Here is a 19,541-nt window from a genome sequence, read left to right as displayed (position 1 = left end):
AGTCAAGTCGTCCGCCTACAGGAGGACGAAGGCATCTGAGATGCTGGCTAGTTGACACGCGAGGGGCAATAGGGCAATATTGAACAGTATCGGAGCCAACACCGAACCATGTGGTACACCCCGCTTCGATCGTAACAAAGTGTCCGATTCTTCCCCTGCCAACTCAGCTACAGAAGGTGCGGTGTGCCAGAAAAGACACCACAAAGTAGCATACACGTGGCGGAAGTTGGAGCCATTGCATTATGCCTACGTTCGCACAGTGGCTGACGTTGTTGTAGGCCTTATGAATGTTGATAGCGAGAAGGGTCCGAATGCTGCTTGTTCTTCGTCCCACGAGCACCATGGACATCAAATGGTCTATGGAGGCGAAATCCTAGAGGCCTTTGCACATCGTTCTTTTGGCCCCTTAAAGGGACTGTCTACCCCTCGGACAAATTTTCTGATTGTGGTGAAAATGTAAAGATCGTTCGTCACATCGGCGGCAACGAGCATGTTTTTGTCCCATAAAAAAGGAATTATATTTTTAATTTGATGTTGAAAATTGTGAAACAATGACCGCTAGCATCACTAAAACAGCGATGTGGTAAATCTGTTGGTAGGGCAAGAAATGCTCGCAGGTAGAATCATTTTGCTTAAAAACAAACATGTATAACTTGAAATTGTATTTTACGCACTTGAGGCAGCCTTCTGTTCCGTGAGAGAGTAATTTTTGCTTTTTTTTTCTCAGGCATAAAAAAAGGCGCCCGGTGGCGCTGCTTGCGGCGCCGTCTTCAATTTCGTCTGCTTCAACTTATTCGCTATGCCATGCGGCCCTCCGCGCAGGTCGTACTGTGCCGCTGTATTGATGTTCGGATGTCTCACATGTGCTTCGCTGCGAAGGCGTGCATTTATTTTCTTTATTGGATGAATTATCTTGACTTGGATTGCGGCAGCAGTGCCAAAATAAACGCATAGATTGCGATTACACCAAAATTTCTGTGATCGTATAATACGGCTTCATTTAACCGCTAGTGCGCTGAAAACGAATGTTGCATTGATTACATTAGTGTTCAGCGAAAAGAAAGTAATCCTACAGAAATCACATGCGCTTTCGGTTTAAATTTTTACGGGCACTACAATCGTCATCGCGTCCGCCAACCAGTGTTGTGGGCATGTTTCACGCCAATGGAAGAACACCGAACGCAGATCGAAAAATTACATTTTAAAAATTTCTACTCACTTCCTGAGAAACCGCTGCAAGGTTGGACACTTCAGACGGTACGCTTTCTATTGTGATACAAAACAGAAAATCGATTAAGTACGGTAGACAGTCGCTTTAAAACAACGCCTGATATTATTTTTTATTATTATTATCCATCGGTAGAACTCTGCAAGTAAGGAAAGTGTTGGCTGCTGCCTTCGCCATTTTTCTAGCTGTCAAATACCGATGCTCCAAACAAAAACATTCACACATAACACCTACAGCTTGAAGTTGTAGATACGTTATCGATTTTTATGTTTCAGTGAAATCATCGCCGACCATCTGCTGACGCTTTTGTTTCTGTGGCTTCGTTATATTATCAGTTTTCTCGCGCAAGGACAGAGCAAACGGTAGGTGGGACGGAGAGGAACCCGAAACACGCCCTTTTCCAAGGATTTGTGGAATGCCTCTAAGTTTTCAAATAATGAAATTTACAGTCTCTTTAATCAGTGGTGTATTGGCGGAAAAAAATCAAGAATGGCGTTGCACTGTAAAAGGAAAAAGAAATAATAGGTTACTTGTAACGATTTTGAAACATTCGCAAGTAATACAAGAATCGTCTATTATTTCACGCAAGCTGAAGCAGGTGTTTAATGACCGAGGTTCTGCTGCAATACCATTGTTATGAGCGGCGAAGCGACAGCTGGCTCTCGTTTACTAAAAGAGCAATGGCAGGTTTATGGGGAGTAATTGCGTTACCCACTGCGTATAAATATGAAGCATTGCTATGTCTTTTATGGCGAAGTAACACTTGAAGTGTGCGATCAGAGAGGGCAAGAATCATGCCAGTTATTCAGAATATCATACTGGTGCTTTTGAACGTAGTTGCAGTCGTAGTATTTATAGAATTACCAGAGGAGGAGCTCTATAACTCAGTTGTATTGAAACATGAGTACGACTATATAATTGGTGAGTTTTGACAAAATATCTGTTGTGCAACTCTTTCAAACATTGCTGAATTGGTGGGAGGATGCTTAGTCGAACTTTAAGGCAAAAATGTTCATTTGTACTCTACTATAACCGTTTTCCTCTTGGGCGCAGTAATATGTCCCCGCAAATAACGTTTCACTTCTGTGATGTTGGATGAGGCGCGAAGAGCGTGCCGTGACTCGTAAGTAAAAACTACTTCGGTATATTGCATTCCAGAATGGCATTAATTAATGACTAAGCAGAGCCTTTCAGCCTTAATTCATAAGCGACTTCGATTCCTCACTTAGTGTCTAAGTGCCCGTCATGCCATTTTTCTAAGGCTCATAAATCATAACACCAGGTTTTCATTATTGCCTCCACGATTCACGTATTGCTCGCTTCACCAGAGCATACGAATTTGGCTAACGAGTTAGCGGATAATACATTCACATTTTCAGCGTTATTAACACATGACTCCCTGGTTTCTCCTGGTAAATGATCATGTCAATATTGTCGTCGGATATGAGCCGCCTTTGCGAAACAACATGGAACATATATATATATATATATATATATATATATATATATATATATATAGGCTTTCCTGAGTCTAGCTCGCTACGTCGATCGATTAAACAAAAGGTGTCTGTTATGATATTCCCAAATACCTCCGACAATATTTTGCATTATGCTGACATAATGCTGATCGGTAAGTACTTATTCATGCATTCTTGTGCACCAGTCAAGCTTTTTCGAGCTCACTGGTACTTTTAGAGTTTTAAGGCACTATGTGCAGACTGTCGCCAACTTCTTAAATTAAATATCTTCTCTAAATATAAAACCATCTATCTACAAAATGAAATCTGCTGTTATGCAATGTCCTCCAGCCTTTTTTCTCAGGGTATGCCTCATAGACCAATTCTTACTACATATGTAGTTACCGGTAGAAATTGAGCGTTTTGTTCGAAGCTGATTTCAATAAAGGAGGGGGACCTATATTTGAATAGTGCGATTGAGATTAGAAGTCCTCTGTCGATGTGACTGTTTGCCGTTTGTCTGAGGTGCGTGAGCTTTAAGATACTCAAGGCGGCTCATGCGCTCGGAAATTTGCCGTTTCGTTGCTTAAAACTGTTTTCACATTTTGGTGTATTGCAGTAACGGCGTAAATACAATGTGATATTCCAGCACACGTTGTACAACATTATGCTTTAGATGACCGGACTTGTTCTTTCTGTTGTACTGCTACGACGCTCACAGCACAGTTCCTCATAGCACAGTTCCGTTGTCTTCGTCGTGCAAGCAGGTGCATTGAGGTGCCGAAAGTGTGGTATTTTGTACTGAGTAGGGGTGTGCGAATACTCGAAAATTTCCAAGAATGAATTGATTAGCGTTGTATTCGATTCTGTACTCGAATCGCATAGTGCACATTAGAAATGCCGAATATAAAGTGGCCGAATCTATTTGCGCGTCAGTAATATTTCACGTTGTATTTTGATGCCATCGAAGCATCTACGTTAGTACATCGCTCATTAAGGCTTTTCCCTCTTAGGAATGCGTTTTTTCACGGTTTGCTGTAAGCTGATGCGATCGTTTTTTCTCTTTCTGCGCTAGCTGTGGAGGCGGCCTCGCTTTGTCTCCTCTCACTCCTGTTCCATCTGTCCATCACGTCCGCAAAGGCCGTGCACGTGTATGTTCATAACCAGGGCCTATTATTCCCTGGCCTGTTCAGAGTGCACCAAGACCCGAGGACAAGCCTCCCTCCCGAGTTTATATCGGTGTCTATCTCAAAGGCGCCGTTAAAATCGACCGTCATGTCACGGCTATCACAAAATTCGGCAAGAGAGCTGCGCTCGCCTGCATTCTCCGCACGTGGTCCTTGTGCGGGAGGATTCTTCGACTCTTAGGGCGCCTACGGCAAGTGCAGTCTAGAAATACTCATTACGACGTAATTAACCACTTTGTGAAGTAGCGAAGTAGCCACTACGCGTCTGTATGACAACACGCGCACCTGAATAGCTGTACACTGTTTTGACGCTAAAGCTTGCAAAGGTGATTACAAATTGTGGCTGAGGATTTCGTAAGAGATGAGTAGCTTTAGATCACCACTCTTATGCAATTCAAATCGGGTGATGCCTGGTGCGATTCTACGCTTCTGCAGCAAAACATTCCATCATCAATGTCACTTCTCGACCGACATGGCACCTGCCGACGGTCCTTCTTCAGCGCAGTTTCAAGCGTTGGTGCGGCTCAGCGGAAGAATTATTGACTGTGACGCAGACCGTTTGAGTTCAATTCCAGCTCGAGCCCTCATTTTCACTTGCATCCGTCGGGATTTCCCGCTGACGGACAACGCCGCCAGCACGGGATTTTCTGTGAGACGGGATCCTTCATGTTCTGGGGTTAATGAAGAACGTGTCGCTAAGGCCGACCATCCTAAAACTGTGAACTGAAGGGTCAAAGCTCCAGTACACGTGATAGCGTCGGGCTCTTTACGTCCAGCTGGCAGATTGCGTTATAGGCCCTTAAACTTGCTGCGCTGAGAGGTCGGCCTCCGTCTGTAGTACAGGGAGAGGACACGCGTGTTCTGCTCAGCGGATACTTAGAGTGAACGCACGTCATTTCGATTCCATCTAGCGGAGCTGTTGAAGGCCTGTTACACTCTTGCTATGCCGCTCATAAAAAAAGTACCAGAGATGACGCGTGCGCTAAGTAGTTTCGACTACCTGCAATGAACAAAATAGTTCTATACCTGGACCCTACCTGACGCTGGTTTACGAATGTATTTTACGATGGTGGGTTCATCCAATATATGGATATAACAAAGGTTAAGATACTAACGGCGGAGTTCTTCCACTTTTCGTTATGCTACTTTGCGTCCACTAATAATTACCATCATACTGAATCGGCACGCGCTATCATCGCCTTCTTTTTCCCTTTCCTCATCTCGCGCTTTGCTTCCAGAACACGTGCACCCATTATGATGGGTAAGAGAACACGTACAGAGAGCGAGATAAAGATACAGATAGAACTAGAGAGAAAGAGAGAAACACTTGGCAAAAAATTCACCCCGTTGCAGTTCGCGAACAGCGTCGAAACAGCGAAGCTTATGCCCGTCATTCATGAGGCTGTATCGTACTTGTAATAGATGTTTTTCAAGTCATTGCTTCCCTGGCGCTTAGCCTTGGCCTCTCTTGCGCGAACATCGCAGTTGGCTCGGCGACGACACGTCCATTCTCGCGTCAGCTCTCGCTGACGCTCACGTCGGGCGGCTTCTTCATCGGGAGAAGAAATGCCCGTAATTCTGAAAGCGAAGCACCTGAACACTGACACTGACACACTATGTTACACTTCACTACGCCTCACCGTCACCCCATCTTGGCGCGCTTCTCGCAGGTTCACCCCGTGACATCCTCAGCCCTCGCTCTCACATCTCGCCGCATGCCCCCGCCTATCAAAGCACGCTCGTGCCTCTCGCAGCACGCCCTCACCTCTCCCAGCACGGCGCAGCAAAACATTCCATCATCAATGTCACTTCTCGACCGACATGGCACCTGCCGACGGTCCTTCGTCAGCGCAGTTTCAAGCGTTGGTGCGGCTCAGCGGAAGAATTATTGACTGTGACGCAGACCGTTTGAGTTCAATTCCAGCTCTGCCTGACTGACTCTCCAGCCCGACTCTCGCCACACTGCAAGGCCAAAGGCGACGTGATCGATTCTACGCCGACTCCGGACATGAAAGCCTTAACAAATCACAGCTTCGCTGTTAAAAATTCGTGACGAGGTCGGATTCGAACCAGCGTACCAACGACTCAAAGGCGAGCATAGTAACCACTCGGCTACCTAGGCACGCTGGCAGAGCACAGATGGCCTTGCATATTATAGCATAGCGTGAGAATGAGAAAAGGAAGTGAGCGTAAGCAGGAGGGAAATGAGGAGGGAACAGAGTAAAGCATGGAATAGAAGGAAAGATAAAGACAAATAGGCAGAAAGAAAAAAAAGATAAAGCGAAGAAAGAGAAGAAAGACAGTTATATTGTAGGAATTTATTGGACTTCATCTTTCTCATCTGTATATAACCTCCATCAGTCATTCGCTCGGGCGTCTTCTTGATCGGCGCCATCTTGCTTTTCATGTAATAAAGCGTCGGCTGAACCGTGCTATTTCAAGTGGTGGAGGAGCTTTACGATCCCTTCGACCGCTCTTCTCAAGATCTCTGCTGGAGCTCCGTTCGGGAAGCCGCTTACGCCAGCAGACCACCATGTCTAAAGATGAGCCCACAGTGTTAACTATTCTGCCCCCACCACTGCCAACAACCCCCCTCGCGACTCCGAAATCTTCTCCGGTCTGCCTGGAGAAGATGTCAAAGAGTGGCTAGACAGCTATAACCGCGTAACCGTTTACAACAACTGGAACGAGGCGTCTGAGTAGTCTGCGTACCGTTTTACGTATCCCAAGTAGCCAACACGTGGTTCCTAAATCACGAGAGCGGCTTCCGTGATTGGTCTTCTTTCAAGGACCAGCTACGGTGGATTTTCGGCACGCCGAAGATTCGTTCTGAAGTTGCGAGGAAGAAACTGGCTGAACGCGTCCAGCATTACGGCGAGTCTTATACCTCGTGCAACTAAGCCGTTCTTGTGCTTTGCCGCCGCGTCGACGAAGCCATGCCGGAAACTGATCACGTACGACACCTTCTGAAGGGTATAGGGCCTACCGCTTTCAATTCCCTCGCCGCCAACAACCCTTCGACAGTATCGGACGCCATCTCTGCGTGCAGAGGCTTGCTTCCCTGCAATCCATCCGCCTGCGACCCGACTTTTTCGACAACCCCTTGGCAAACGGTATGGAGCTCCGATCTATCGCAACATGATAGAAAATTGGGCTCGTTGGTACAAATGCTTTCTTGATGCAGCGCTAAAAGACAGACTAAGAAGGAACATTCACACAGGAAAAGCACTGACTCGCAACTCAAAAATTTCTTTGAAAAGATCATCCACGAAAACAAGAAGAACAATCAAAAGACAAGGAAAACTGTGTGCAACCGCAAAAAAAAACAAGACCGTGTGCTTTTGCACAGGGTTTTCCTTGTCTTTTATCGTTTTTCTTGTTTTCTTGGTTCTTGGTGATAATTCGTGAGGAACTGCAAGCATACGGTCCACCACCTTCCAACGACGCTCACGCACAAGCCGTCTCCAGTGAACTGCGAGGCCTTATCAAAGAGGAAATGACACCCTTTCAGAGCGTCCACCATCCCAACGCTCCCCCCTCTCTCCAACCGACTTCGCACGCACCCATCGCTGCAATGCAACCATCGCCGCCTTCAGTCACACCAGCTGTTCCTGCTCACGATCATCTAGCATCTCTTGTTGCCCGAGCACCGAACCCGCCTTACCATTCTGCCTGGCGTGCCCCACGGCCTATCTGCTATTACCGCGGCTTTTGGGGACACATCTTCCTGGTTTGTTTACGCCGCCAGCAAGACGAGCGGTGTGGTTATGCTGCTTTTAAACGGGACGAGTCATCTCGATTTTATCATCGTTATGCTGATAATATTTTCCCTCTCCGATCGCCATCGCCGGTAGAATATTCCAACACGACTATCAATACAGGTGCCTCCAGACGACACCCCCTGTCGCCACTCTGGCGCTCTGTTTCAACGCTTCGGCCTCTCTCTCAACTCCATGTCCAGTGATCAAAAAACTAAACAGTGACGTTTGGAGCGAAAAATGCATCACCGCGAAATGATACAAGTCCTCCCGAACGACCGTCAAACATGTTATTGGTGACGGTGCATGGTGTGCGGGTGTGGGCTTTGATATACACGGGAGCAAAGATTTCTGCTATGCGTGCGGGTTTGTGTTCGCGTTTGCGCAAAGTGAAGACGCCCTACCTTTCATCATCCTTGATTGGGGCCAATGGAGCAATCATTCGACCATTAGCTTAATGTACAGTACGCGTTTTATTGACGTTATCCTTCATCACATCACTTTCGCATTTTTCATTTCGAGTGCTCATGTAATAACTTTAGGGTGGGCCTTGCTCTCGTCAGCGTCTGCTTTATTTCTTTGCCGCCAACGTGTACTCGAGATGACCGAGACCGACCACTGCAGCAAGCGAATCGACGAGAAACGACTGCGTTTTTCCCAGCTGTCGATTTCGTACTGCCTTCGCGTCAGGCGCACCTGATCACGATCACTTCTGCGCACATTGCCAATGGTGACGTGTTTATCACCCCTTTCGGCCGCTGTGTAGCTCGTGGCATTGTATTCCCATCGAGTCTTGTGCGATTCAAAGAAAGTGCTGCGGTAACCTTAGGCCTGAACACCACCACTGAGAATAATATCCTACCTCAATGTTCTGCGGAACCGGCAGCGAGGGGGTCTTCACCTAGCTGCTGACATCCTGGCTGAGGACCATCCTGAGCCAGCAGTGACAGTCCTCTCCCACTCGAAGCCAGCGCCACAGAGCCTCAGGAACCACAAAGAGATCTGGGCTTACGGGGTCCTTGCCGAGAGCCAAATTCTCCGAATTGCCTACCGCGGGGATGCCGGCACACGTGGGAATCGCCGGTAATGAGCAAGCGCACACTCTTGCCACAACCACCCATCCGCCTGGTCTGCCGCTTACAGGAGCAGTTGCTGCCTCTGATTTATCGAGACAGCGCTTGAAAGAACTGCTCACGACCCTCCACCCCGATGCCAGCGTGGCCAATGGCAAAGGTCCAAAGCCTCTCCCAGAGGGTGGCATCACTAAGCGAGAGTGCGCCACGCTCCTTCGCCTAAGCATGGTATGTGTTTGGACAGAGGGGCACTCGTACGCCAAGGTCCGCTCCCCCTCACCAGCCTGCGAACGTTGACACGACACAAAGACTTGAACACCTTCTCTGTGCTTGCCCAGTGTTGGTGCAGGAACGCTCAAGGCTCACTACTGCCTACAGGCAACAGGGCCTCCATGCTACGACTATCAACACCCTCCTTATCCCTTCACCTGCCAACGTCCGGGCTCTCCACAGCCTCTTGGAGTTTGTGGATGGGACCGGAATCACCACCTACCGTTAAGCGCCCGCAAATTGTTGGACACACCCTTCACCATCGGGCTCGCCCATGAATGAACGAACCCTGGCTGTTTATGCTTCTGTCTTTCTTTCTTCTGCTATCCTCTTTATTTCCCGCTTCCCCTTCCCCGGACGCTGGGCCATGCTCCCTATTGGGCTGCAAAATCAAGCGTCATTTCCACAATGAACACTACCCCCCTCTAAAAAAGTTCAAAACTGGCTCTATAATATAAGGTCACACTTCCAGCGTACGCTGTCTGTACTGCGTGTTCACTCAGACCTGGTGTTTTACTTGGGTCATAGGTACTGTCGCATCATAGTCCGCGAAATTGCGAACGAGCCTAAAGATCAGCAATGAATGAGTACATATAAATTTTGCGACGCCGTATGGCACAAGCGACCGGACTTGTGCCCACCAGAAACTTGCATCTCCATCATGGTAGCGCATCCGCCCATTCTGCGTATCTCATCTTTCTGCACCGAACACTAAGCTCCCTGTAATTTGTCAGCTCTTTGTTCAGTGTCACCTTTAGCTGTTTTCCAAGCTGAATATTCCGTTGAAAAGAAACCGATGCTAATGGAGAGGAGACATCATGCGGAATGCGACGGGCCTACTGATCACCGTTCGAAATAATGCGTTCCATTAGTGTTTCCAACCATGGTGCGGGCGATGGAAGAGGTGCGTCCATTACCGAAGAGACTACATCGAAAGGAGCAAGGGTTTGGTATCTAATCGTTGGTAAATGTATTTGGATAATCAAAGGTTTGATACTTTTTAAACACTCCTCGTAAACATTGTAATGGAGCCACACTGTCTAGAGTTGACGCTCACACAGGTGAAGTGAGCTTCAGCACGAAACTATAAACAAAATTGCAATGATCAGTCGGTCGCTGTCGTGCGGTGTCAGAAGAATGCTGCTTGAGACGACGACGTGTTTCGTGTGCCTAGGTCTGCTCATCTGTATTTATTAATATAAAAGTTTACTACGACAGAACAAAGCTATGTGCGATAGTATGATAGCATTACGAAAACGCTCTTTTAGATGCCTTAATGCTAAAAAGTAAGCGTTACAGTGGAACTACACTTTGAATGGGGCTAGGGGTTGGTACCTGCCACTTTGTAAATGTATTTCGGTAACCAAAGGTTGGAAACTTTTTAAACCCCGTAAGCAATGTAATGGAGCTACTCTAGACTTGGGTTGGAACACACACAGGTAAAGTGATCTTCAGCCTGAAATCATAAATAAAAATGGACTGAAATGTCGATCACGCTCTTGCGATGTCAGAATAATGGTGCGTGAAACAACAATGTGTTTCATGCGCTTTGGTCTACGCATCTGTATTTAGTAATATAAAATTTTACTACGACAGAACAAATTCTAACAAAGCCGTGCGCGATAGTATAATAAAATTACGAAAAGGCAGCGTTAGGTGCCATAACGATAAAAAATAAGCAATACAATGGAACTGCACTTCACTTGAAATTTGTTATTCAACCGCATTCACAGAGGTTCCATAAGCGGTTTGAACGGGGAAAAAAGCTGCGTTCAAAGAGCTTGACTAACCATCTTTGTCTGATTCAAAATTGCGTCATGAAATATATTGGTATGCAAGGACAATGCGCATGTTATACAATGGGAACTCTTATCCAATAGAAAGTGAACCAAAGTGATTCATCTTTAATAAATCGTGCTGAAAATGAAGTATTTGGAGAGGGTTCCTGCACATTCATCACAAATTTATTTTCTTTTCGCTTGATTCGGCAAAGAATAACTAGTGCCTGACAGCCGCCGTTTATGCGTTGGCCGTTGAACATGACTGAGCACTGATTATAATACGCAGGAATGATATAATTCCAAGTTGGCGCGCTCCGTATATAACCCTTTCGGCCCTGGCGTCGTCAATTGACGACACCGCACAAAAGTTCCCCTAGCACCTCGGAAATGAAACCAAAACTGCTCATTCTTGGGGAAATACTTCTTCAATGATCCCCACTGTGATTGAAACCAAAGTTGCGACATCTTTGCGGAGCTGGGAGCCACAAAGAAGAAAAAGCTTGACCGAAGTCATTCGTGACGCCGAGGCGGGTCAGGTGAGGCGGCTAAGCGCCGTTTTCGGGACGTCATACAGAAGCTGTTTCAAGGAGTATCACACTGAAAAATGAGACGTGGTTCAGATTTTGTGTACTCTAGTGATGAGCAGAAACAAAAAAGTCATTTTCCTAATTTCACAACCACTGAGCCCTGACGACCTAATTTGATTTCATGCTAATTAATCCATAAATACTTGAACCACTGGCTCGATTTTTCGTTTTTGGTCTTCTGAGATCCTAGCTATTAGGAAAACATGCACAAAAAATGTATCCGGCCAAAATAAAAAATCCAGGGCTGAAAGGGATAAACGCATTTCCCAATTTCATATGTAAAAGGGTAAAAAATTGTTTTTATGGAACACTTTAGGATCATTATTTTATGCTTGGGCAATTGCTGTGAAGTACGTTTGTCGATTACACCAGACGTTCGCCACACGCGGCATAGCCGTTTCGTAGAATAGAAAATTATTTAATGATAGTTGTTTTCGAATACCCCAAAATAGGTTACCATGGCCCAGGTTTGATGTGAAGATTGCATTGTACATAAAATGCTTCTGCACAACTTTTAATGCTCGATGAGAATTTTTCAGTCCGTGTAGGACTTTACAAATGCTGTGTTAAAATTTCGCTGGGCGGGCATATTTCGCATATTCTTTTTAAATGTCGGATTGTCACTTATGCACTTTCCTAAGGCAACTCGATGGCGAAACCCGTGTTCATCTTGCCTCTTCGTGTTCTTCTTAGTCGACCGCGCTGATCCTTCCCCTTTCCCATGAAGCGGTCTGTACCTCACGTGGATTTGCACCACCGACGGGATCTGCCCATCTTTGACTAAGCGACGCTGTCATATAATGACTTGATCATTTGGTACCATGTTGCGCGACATTAGAGCGCTTCGATGACGACGCCACAAGTTGGGCGATCTGCGAGGTCATTACGACGTCATCTATTGCGCGTTGACGACGGCAATATTTAGCGTTTCATGAGGCATCTGGGGCCTTCGTTCTAATAACACCTAAAACTGGTGAGAGACAGCAGTCTCGACCTCAGCATTCAGCTCAGAGCAGCTTCGCATGTAGGGCCAAGGAGAGTCCGCCAGCCTCGAGGTCGCGCTACTATCTGTACGCCCTTTTATTACACGTGCGCCCTTTGTCGTCCTATCTACTCCTTCTCGGTGTGCTTCTACTGATCATCCCCAAAGTTTTATAGCAAACAAAAATTCAGCTGCATTCTCAATTGTCATAACTGTATATGAACGTGTGAGTTCATAAATTGAGGGTTTAGCCAAGGAAATTAAGAAACTATTCTTCGAAGCGCTGGTGGCGCCAGCTGAAAAATTAAAGAGTGTTCCACATGCGCCGTCACAGTTATAAGTGGCGCGGACTAATACTTGCAGATTTATGTGCACAGAGATACCCCATAAAGTTGACGGGAGGACGACCAGAACTGTACTTCAGTTGCTAGAGCATCGGACGCGTTTCCGAAGGTTGTAGGTTCCGTCCCTGTCGGCGGCAAGTTGTGTTTTCTCCTCTTTTTTGTTTAGATTTATTTTATAATCACTACAATACAGTCAAAAGATTAGAAATAACGTGCCCGATACGTTCCTTGGCTTCATAGTCTGTTGGTTTTTTCATCATAGTTGTGTCTAACAAAGAAAAATGAGCCCCTAAAGTCCGCTTCTCTCGTTCATTCTTCGCCCATGTATCTATAAGGAATTCATGTGTGTCCAGATGTATAACTATTGCAGTTTTCTATTACATTTACCAGGGGCACAGAAATTAAACGTAGCGCAGAACAGCTCATTTTCACGGATGTCCCGTCGCCGGTTAACGTGATATATGTACACGTCATGGCTGCTACTGCGATAGTGGACAATTATTCTTCGTATTTGTTGTAGTTGGCGCAGGTTCCGCAGGGTGCGCTCTGGCCAACCGTCTCACGGCTGATGGCACCAACACGGTGTTACTTCTGGAAGCTGGGGGACTCGAGGACGCAGCCACGCAGGTTCCATTTTTCTCGGCTGTTTTACAACGAACTAAAGTTGACTGGGACTATGTGACCGAACCACAGATCACTGCCAGCTTATCTGTCGATGACCAGGTGAATTTGCACCAATTGCTTATTCTATTTAAACGCGCAGAATTAGGATGGTTGTGACGAATTAGAATGACTTCTTGCTCTTCTAACGTTATTCCCTAACGACTTGTGTTGCGTGTATCTATTTCGGAAAGGAGTACCGAGAACGTAAAAAAGAACCAGTGTTCTGTAAAAACGCCAGGCCTGGGACGAGCACACAGCAAAGTCACAGCGCAAGGTAAACTTATGGCTTTTCAAGCGAAGTCACATGCGCATTTCTTTATTCCGTTTTTCAATAATCCGTATTCAATAATCCGTTTCCGTTTTCTCTCGAGTGTTGCCTTGTCGGCGATCAGCGCTTACCGATATGGCAACGTAATTTTTATCGAGGTCACTTGTCACTGTACGTTGCCACATTTCATTGTTGCCTGGATGTGAAAGCATGACCAGTATCTACTGAAGCGTTGCGCTGCTACGCACGTGGTTGAAGCTTCCATTGGCGGTATGGAGGAAAAAAAAAGTGAGGAGGAAGCATTGCGGAATGCGACAGCAGGAAAGAAAAGAGCAAAGTAGTTGGTCAGGCACGCACACACCTAGCTTCCCTTGCCCTCATTTTGCCGATTGGAGAAGGGCTCCTAATTTCGTTAAGAGCGCGTGATGGGCACATTAGGGCACACAACTACAGATAGAGAGAGAAAAGACATTTATTTGGTCCAGAGGGAAGAGTATGAGATGTTTACATATCCAACTCATATGGCTAGTCGCTTGTCGAGACAGGGAGACCGAGCCTCTCCGCCCTCTCATGGACTTCCGGACAGCCAGGAGCTGGACGTCGTAGCTGGGGTCATTGATAGCAGCGGTCCACCAGTCTTCTTGACTTTAGTTCTGCAACGCAGAGCATCGCCAGAGCATGTGTTTCAATGAGCTAACGTCACCGCAGTCTCGGCATGTTGGATCTATCTCCGCCTCTATCCTACTCATGAAGCTCCAAGCGTGCATATTTATCGAAAACTTGTCTGGTGGACAGTTTGATCTGAAATGTACGCTGCGAAAGATGTTTACCTACCTAGATACTACGAACGCTTTGTTATAAGCACAAAGCCGACATAAAACCACAAGAAGTGCTTGGGAAATAATGCTCATCGTGTTGTGTTCAGTGCTGTCGAGTATCATACGTCAATACCAACGCCGCCGCGTCCATGGCATAGACACATTCCGAGCTACGCCGTGCCATCCCAACTCAGCGGGGAGTTGCGTTGCTCCAAGTGTCAGATGTTACGTTGTAATAAGCGCGATGGGAAGCGCCGGGAGGGCTATTGAAGTGCGTTGTTTTCTAAAGCTTTTATATTACTTGTTTTACGAAATCTTTCACAGGCTGCTGTACAACACTTTTTGCTGCTTCGCATGCTTAAGACGAACAGGTGTATTGCTTCGCTCACAACAGTGAGAGGAGAAAGAATGGAAGGCGAAAGCGAAACGCGACCGTTGGCATCGGACAGGGAGAACCATGATCCGACAGACAGAATCAAGTTTTTTGTGACTACAAATGCGCTTTCTGTTGTCATCTGGCGTCGACGGATGGAAGCCCGATGGAAGCGAAAACTACAAATTACACCATTTCCCGGTAAAGGGGATCATGAGGCGATACGAAGCCGGAACACTTGCACGATCGCGTTCCGTTGGCGTTCGTTGGGCATGCTACAGACGTCGCGTCGTGCAACGCGAAGAGGAACACTACGTGCGTCGTGTCTTCCCTCTAGCCTGGCCGTTAATTCTCACAGGGCAAGCGGGGAACGCTGTCGACAGGGGCTCAAGAGGGGGGCAGCGTAGGAGAGGAGAGAGAGGGGGAAGGGACGCGCATGCGCTGGCGCTCTCGCGGCGTTGCGCAGGAGAGAATTTCGGCATGTCGAGTCCGTGTTTCAGAGGAGAAGTGGCGAGGGGGAGGGCAGAGGAGGTGTGTCAAGAGGGTTTGCGCATGCGCAGTAAGGTTGGTCACGCCGCACACCACCACCACCACAGGTTCGAACTCCGCTATGATTTGCTTCGCACATAAAAATCACACCTAGAGCCGCAATCAAACCCAGGCATTCTGTATTGCAGTTAACTATTCGACCACGGAGCCACGCCTGTGCTTAAAGCTATTTAGGAATAAGATCATGTACAAGCGTCACATCTGGGTAACGCCTATTGTGGTGTCAGTGTCGGCTATCCGCTTTTAAAACAATATAAGAAATATTGAATACGCAATGCACACTAAAGCGCTGCTCATATGCGCCGGCGACCGCTACTTATGATATGAGTATCGTCGCACCGTACCGTGCAATTCGTTGCGACAAAACTATTTCTAATTTAACGCGAGTGCCGACGTTACGACAAGGCATGAGCTACTAATTACACGCCACTGTAGTGCTCTTGCCCGGCAAACCCACGATAAGCGCACAACTACTGAAATTAGAAAAAAACGTCGATCCACTTTGTAATGCTTGGCTACAAGAAAAGAATCCGGCATGGTCTCAGATATGCAGTAATTTATTCAAGCATCGTTGTCAAGCAAGCTTTATAAAATATAAGATATTTGGGCAGGTCTCCATATTTTACTAAAGGAAATTCTTTTGAAGGAGGTATTTTCATTGTTCACACTAAATGCCGCTATATCATGTTGTATCGCAGTTAACGTCATATTTTATTGCCATGTATGCGTAAGAGCATTGGTTAACAAGATACGCCTAACCTAGGAGGGCATAATACAATGTTCGGGATTAACATTCATGCTAGTATGGAAATATGTTATAGAGTATTAATGGCCGCCGCGAAAAAAAAGAAAATACTAAAAAAACACAACCAGTAATAGCAATATGTCGAGACACAATGCAACGTGATGTACGTGGTGCAGCTTCAGTGCGGTTTAAAATTTGGGGACAATGGGGTCTTGTCCTCTCCATGTGAGCTTGAAGTATGTTGCAAGTAGCTTTTTCAACAGGTTGTCTTTTCCAAGTTGTGGCTATGCGGCAATAAAACAATACTGTAGGTGGAAGTGATATCACGTTTTATTTTGGGGTGAGCTACTATTTGCAGAAAATACGCAACACACGCACGATCCTGTTAATTCTTTCATATTAGACAGTATACAAATCCAAAGCCCTAATTTCTTTACCTCTTTAGTAGAATAGAGAGCCAGCACGAAGCGGCAAACAACCCTGCAGCATGCCTTCCAACCAATGGTGCGGACCGCGTGTCATGGCGTTGTTGAGGCGATGGTGTCCGGCATATCGACCGGCGATACCGGATGAGGTCCACGCCGTGCACCTGGCGCACCAAGAGTAGGGAGTCAGACAGACGAGAAAACGTGGAGCTAGACGAGGGCATCGATGGACCGAAGGTCAGCCGGCTGATGATGAAGAAAGAGAAGAAGAAGATGGAATTACACGTGCATACTCGTTCGTCAGAAGACCGCCGGTGGGGTTTCCGATACGTAACCTATGTCAGGGACGAGAGAGGGAACGACGAAGAGACCATGAAGAGGCGATGACGGGCAAGAGAGAAGTACAAAAATAAATGCTGGATATCTGAGCTCCGGTACGGTTTAGGAGATACTGGTTACCATACAAGACCTCGAAAGGTTTTGGGTCCGCAGGTACCTGAAAACCACCACCTCGTGTGCAGCACCTCGTGTGCTGCGTCTCTTCATATTCTCGCATGATACTCCAGCACTCAAACTTCTCTCTCCCACGGTGGTATCGTCGCAGCAGGGTGCGGCGTTCCAGCGCCATCACCTCTGTAGAAGACGGAGCAGCATAGAAAAACCGCAATAGCAACGCCGTGGAAGAGAAAAGAAAGCGACGGTGACCAGGTGCGCATCTCCCACAACGCGATCCACGGTCTGCCACCACAATCAGCTCCGACAGCGCGCCGCCAGTACGTTGCCGGAGTTGATCACGGAGCTCACGTTGTGGCGTTGTCGGTGCTCTGCGGACGCTGCCGGACGCTTCTGGGCGTGCAAAATACGGCCGTCCTTCACTGATGTCTGCGGGCTGAACTCAGAGGACGCGCTCGTCTCCCACACTGTCTACATAAATCTACGAAGAGCCTAAAAAACAATGAAATGTTATTACGAACATATTTTGCATGGCCTGTACAAGAGGAAGAGGCACCATTTTTTTATCAGTGGCAATTTTATTATGCACATTCTACAAACAGACATACACCAACACGTGTGGCATGGGCCCGCAGCAACCAACCAGGCGGTAAAGAGAGTAAATAAAATTATTGCGTGAGCAGTCGATGTTCATTGTTATCTAACATCAGCTGTAGTATTGACGCTTGTTTAACATCTATTGTGGTTGTGTTGGCGATATGCTCCTATAACAATGCAAGAAACATTACGCGTGTATTAGTATGGCTAAGCACGTCATAGTGTTGGTTCGCTCTACCTCGCTCAAATACTTCAAGGAATGGTACTTACTATGTGCACACCAGGTTTCCGTTGCGCACAATAGTGGTTGATGTGCGTTAACGTGAGTGTCTACGTCACGTCGGACTATAACCTAACATTTAGGCGCCACCATATCGTTGACGTGCCTGGTATGCCCAGATTGCGCCCATACCCACTCCTTTTACACAAAGACGTCTGTTCGCCTCGTAATGTTTGACTCAACGGCCGAAATACAGGATGTTTCAGCTAAAAAGCACCAAGTAATAAAAAATTAAGCATGGGCGCTACGCGTCTGCAATTAGCCTAATATTGTTCTGAGCCATATAGAGCACGTCAGAATATTTTTTTTTTTCAATCCGCCAAGCTCGGCAATTAACAAAGATTGCTTAATGATCTTTTTAAATAATAACTCTAGAGAACATTTTTCAATACAAAAGTTGTAGCGCTTGTTCAGAAGCATTGAATTTTTCAATCTGTGTTAAGATAACTTTCCTGCTTAATTCTTTTCCGGCCTTTCTTTAAAGCGCGCGAATTTTAAACAAATACCACGTGGCTGCTGCCAAACTCATGGCGCTTTCAGTGCCCTCAAATGTAGGTTTTATCAAAGGCTGATTCGTGCACGAAGATCGGTGCAACAGGTTATCGGTGACTGCGATGGATGTGAAGTTACAAAATGAGCATACCGTTTCAACAAAAAAAATAAAAATTATTCAACAAAAAAAAAAATGGCAGCCACGGAGCAAATGCTACATGAGACCGTAGGTAGCATTTGATGTAGGGTAGGCATTTTTTTTTTCTCGAACCAATGAAGAAACACATTGGAAGGGGCGAGGGTGACAGCGTGGTGCAGAACCTAGATAAAAGATGCACTCACACGTGACGGCCGCTGTTTCGTAGATCCTTTTTTGTGTTTAGATGGTACGCCTCTGTCATCATTTAGCGTCCATCGCAGTCACCGGCAGCCTGCTCAATCGACCTTCGTGCTCGGAGCAGCCTTTGATACTTCGTTCAACGTACATTTGAGTGCACTAAAAGCGCTGCGCGTTAGGCGGCAGTCACGTGCTATTTTTTTAAATTCGTGCGCTTTAAAGAAAGGCCGGAGAAATTAAGCAGGGGAGTTATTTAGCATAGATTAAAAAATTCGATGTTTCTGAACAAGCGCTACAACTTTTTTAGTGAAAACTTTTCTCTAGAGTTACTATTTGAAAAGTTCATTGAGCAATCTTTGTTAATTACCGAGCTTGGCGGATTGGAAAAAAAATATTCTGACGGGCTCTACATGGCTCAGAACAATATTGCACTAATTGGAGATGCGTAGCACCTACGTTTAATTTTTAAATGCGAAGCATTTCTTGGCGAACTTCAGCGACTTTGAGCGTATCTATCTATCTATCTATCTATCTATCTATCTATCTATCTATCTATCTATCTATCTATCTATCTATCTATCTATCTATCTATCTATCTAGCCGCCTACGACTTTGTGCTCTCCTGGCCGTTTCGTTAATCGGATGTATACCAAAATTGGTGTGTCATAACATGGCCTTATTACGAACATAAATGACAGGTCATATCATGAAAATCGTGACATGCATGTCATTAACAGCATGATTTACATTCCACGACCTTAGGCTCTTGCGGCCGTTCCGTTAATTTCATGTACAGCAAAACTGGTACGGCGTGACAAGAATTCATGACGAACATAATGACAGGTCCTAACATGCAAATCATGACGCGCATGTC

At 46.3% G+C, this 19,541-nt stretch overlaps 1 protein-coding gene across 1 annotated transcript in view; it reads left to right on the top strand.

Moving 5' to 3' along the window:
- Nucleotides 1–2,013: 2,013 nt before the first annotated feature.
- The window catches only part of LOC119386641 (oxygen-dependent choline dehydrogenase), a 53,761-nt gene continuing 36,233 nt past the window's right edge, over nucleotides 2,014–19,541 (top strand). The window contains exons 1-2 of the mRNA XM_037653926.1: nucleotides 2,014–2,149; nucleotides 13,188–13,390. Coding sequence (XP_037509854.1) covers nucleotides 2,023–2,149; nucleotides 13,188–13,390 — 330 coding nt within the window. The 5' untranslated portion in view covers nucleotides 2,014–2,022. The remainder of the gene's footprint in view (nucleotides 2,150–13,187; nucleotides 13,391–19,541) is intronic.

Source organism: Rhipicephalus sanguineus, chromosome 3, assembly GCF_013339695.2.
Source record: "Rhipicephalus sanguineus isolate Rsan-2018 chromosome 3, BIME_Rsan_1.4, whole genome shotgun sequence".
Classification (NCBI taxonomy): Eukaryota; Metazoa; Arthropoda; class Arachnida; order Ixodida; family Ixodidae; genus Rhipicephalus; species Rhipicephalus sanguineus.
The sequence above is the reverse complement of the archived record's forward strand: the minus strand, read 5'-3'. Positions and strand labels throughout refer to the sequence as shown.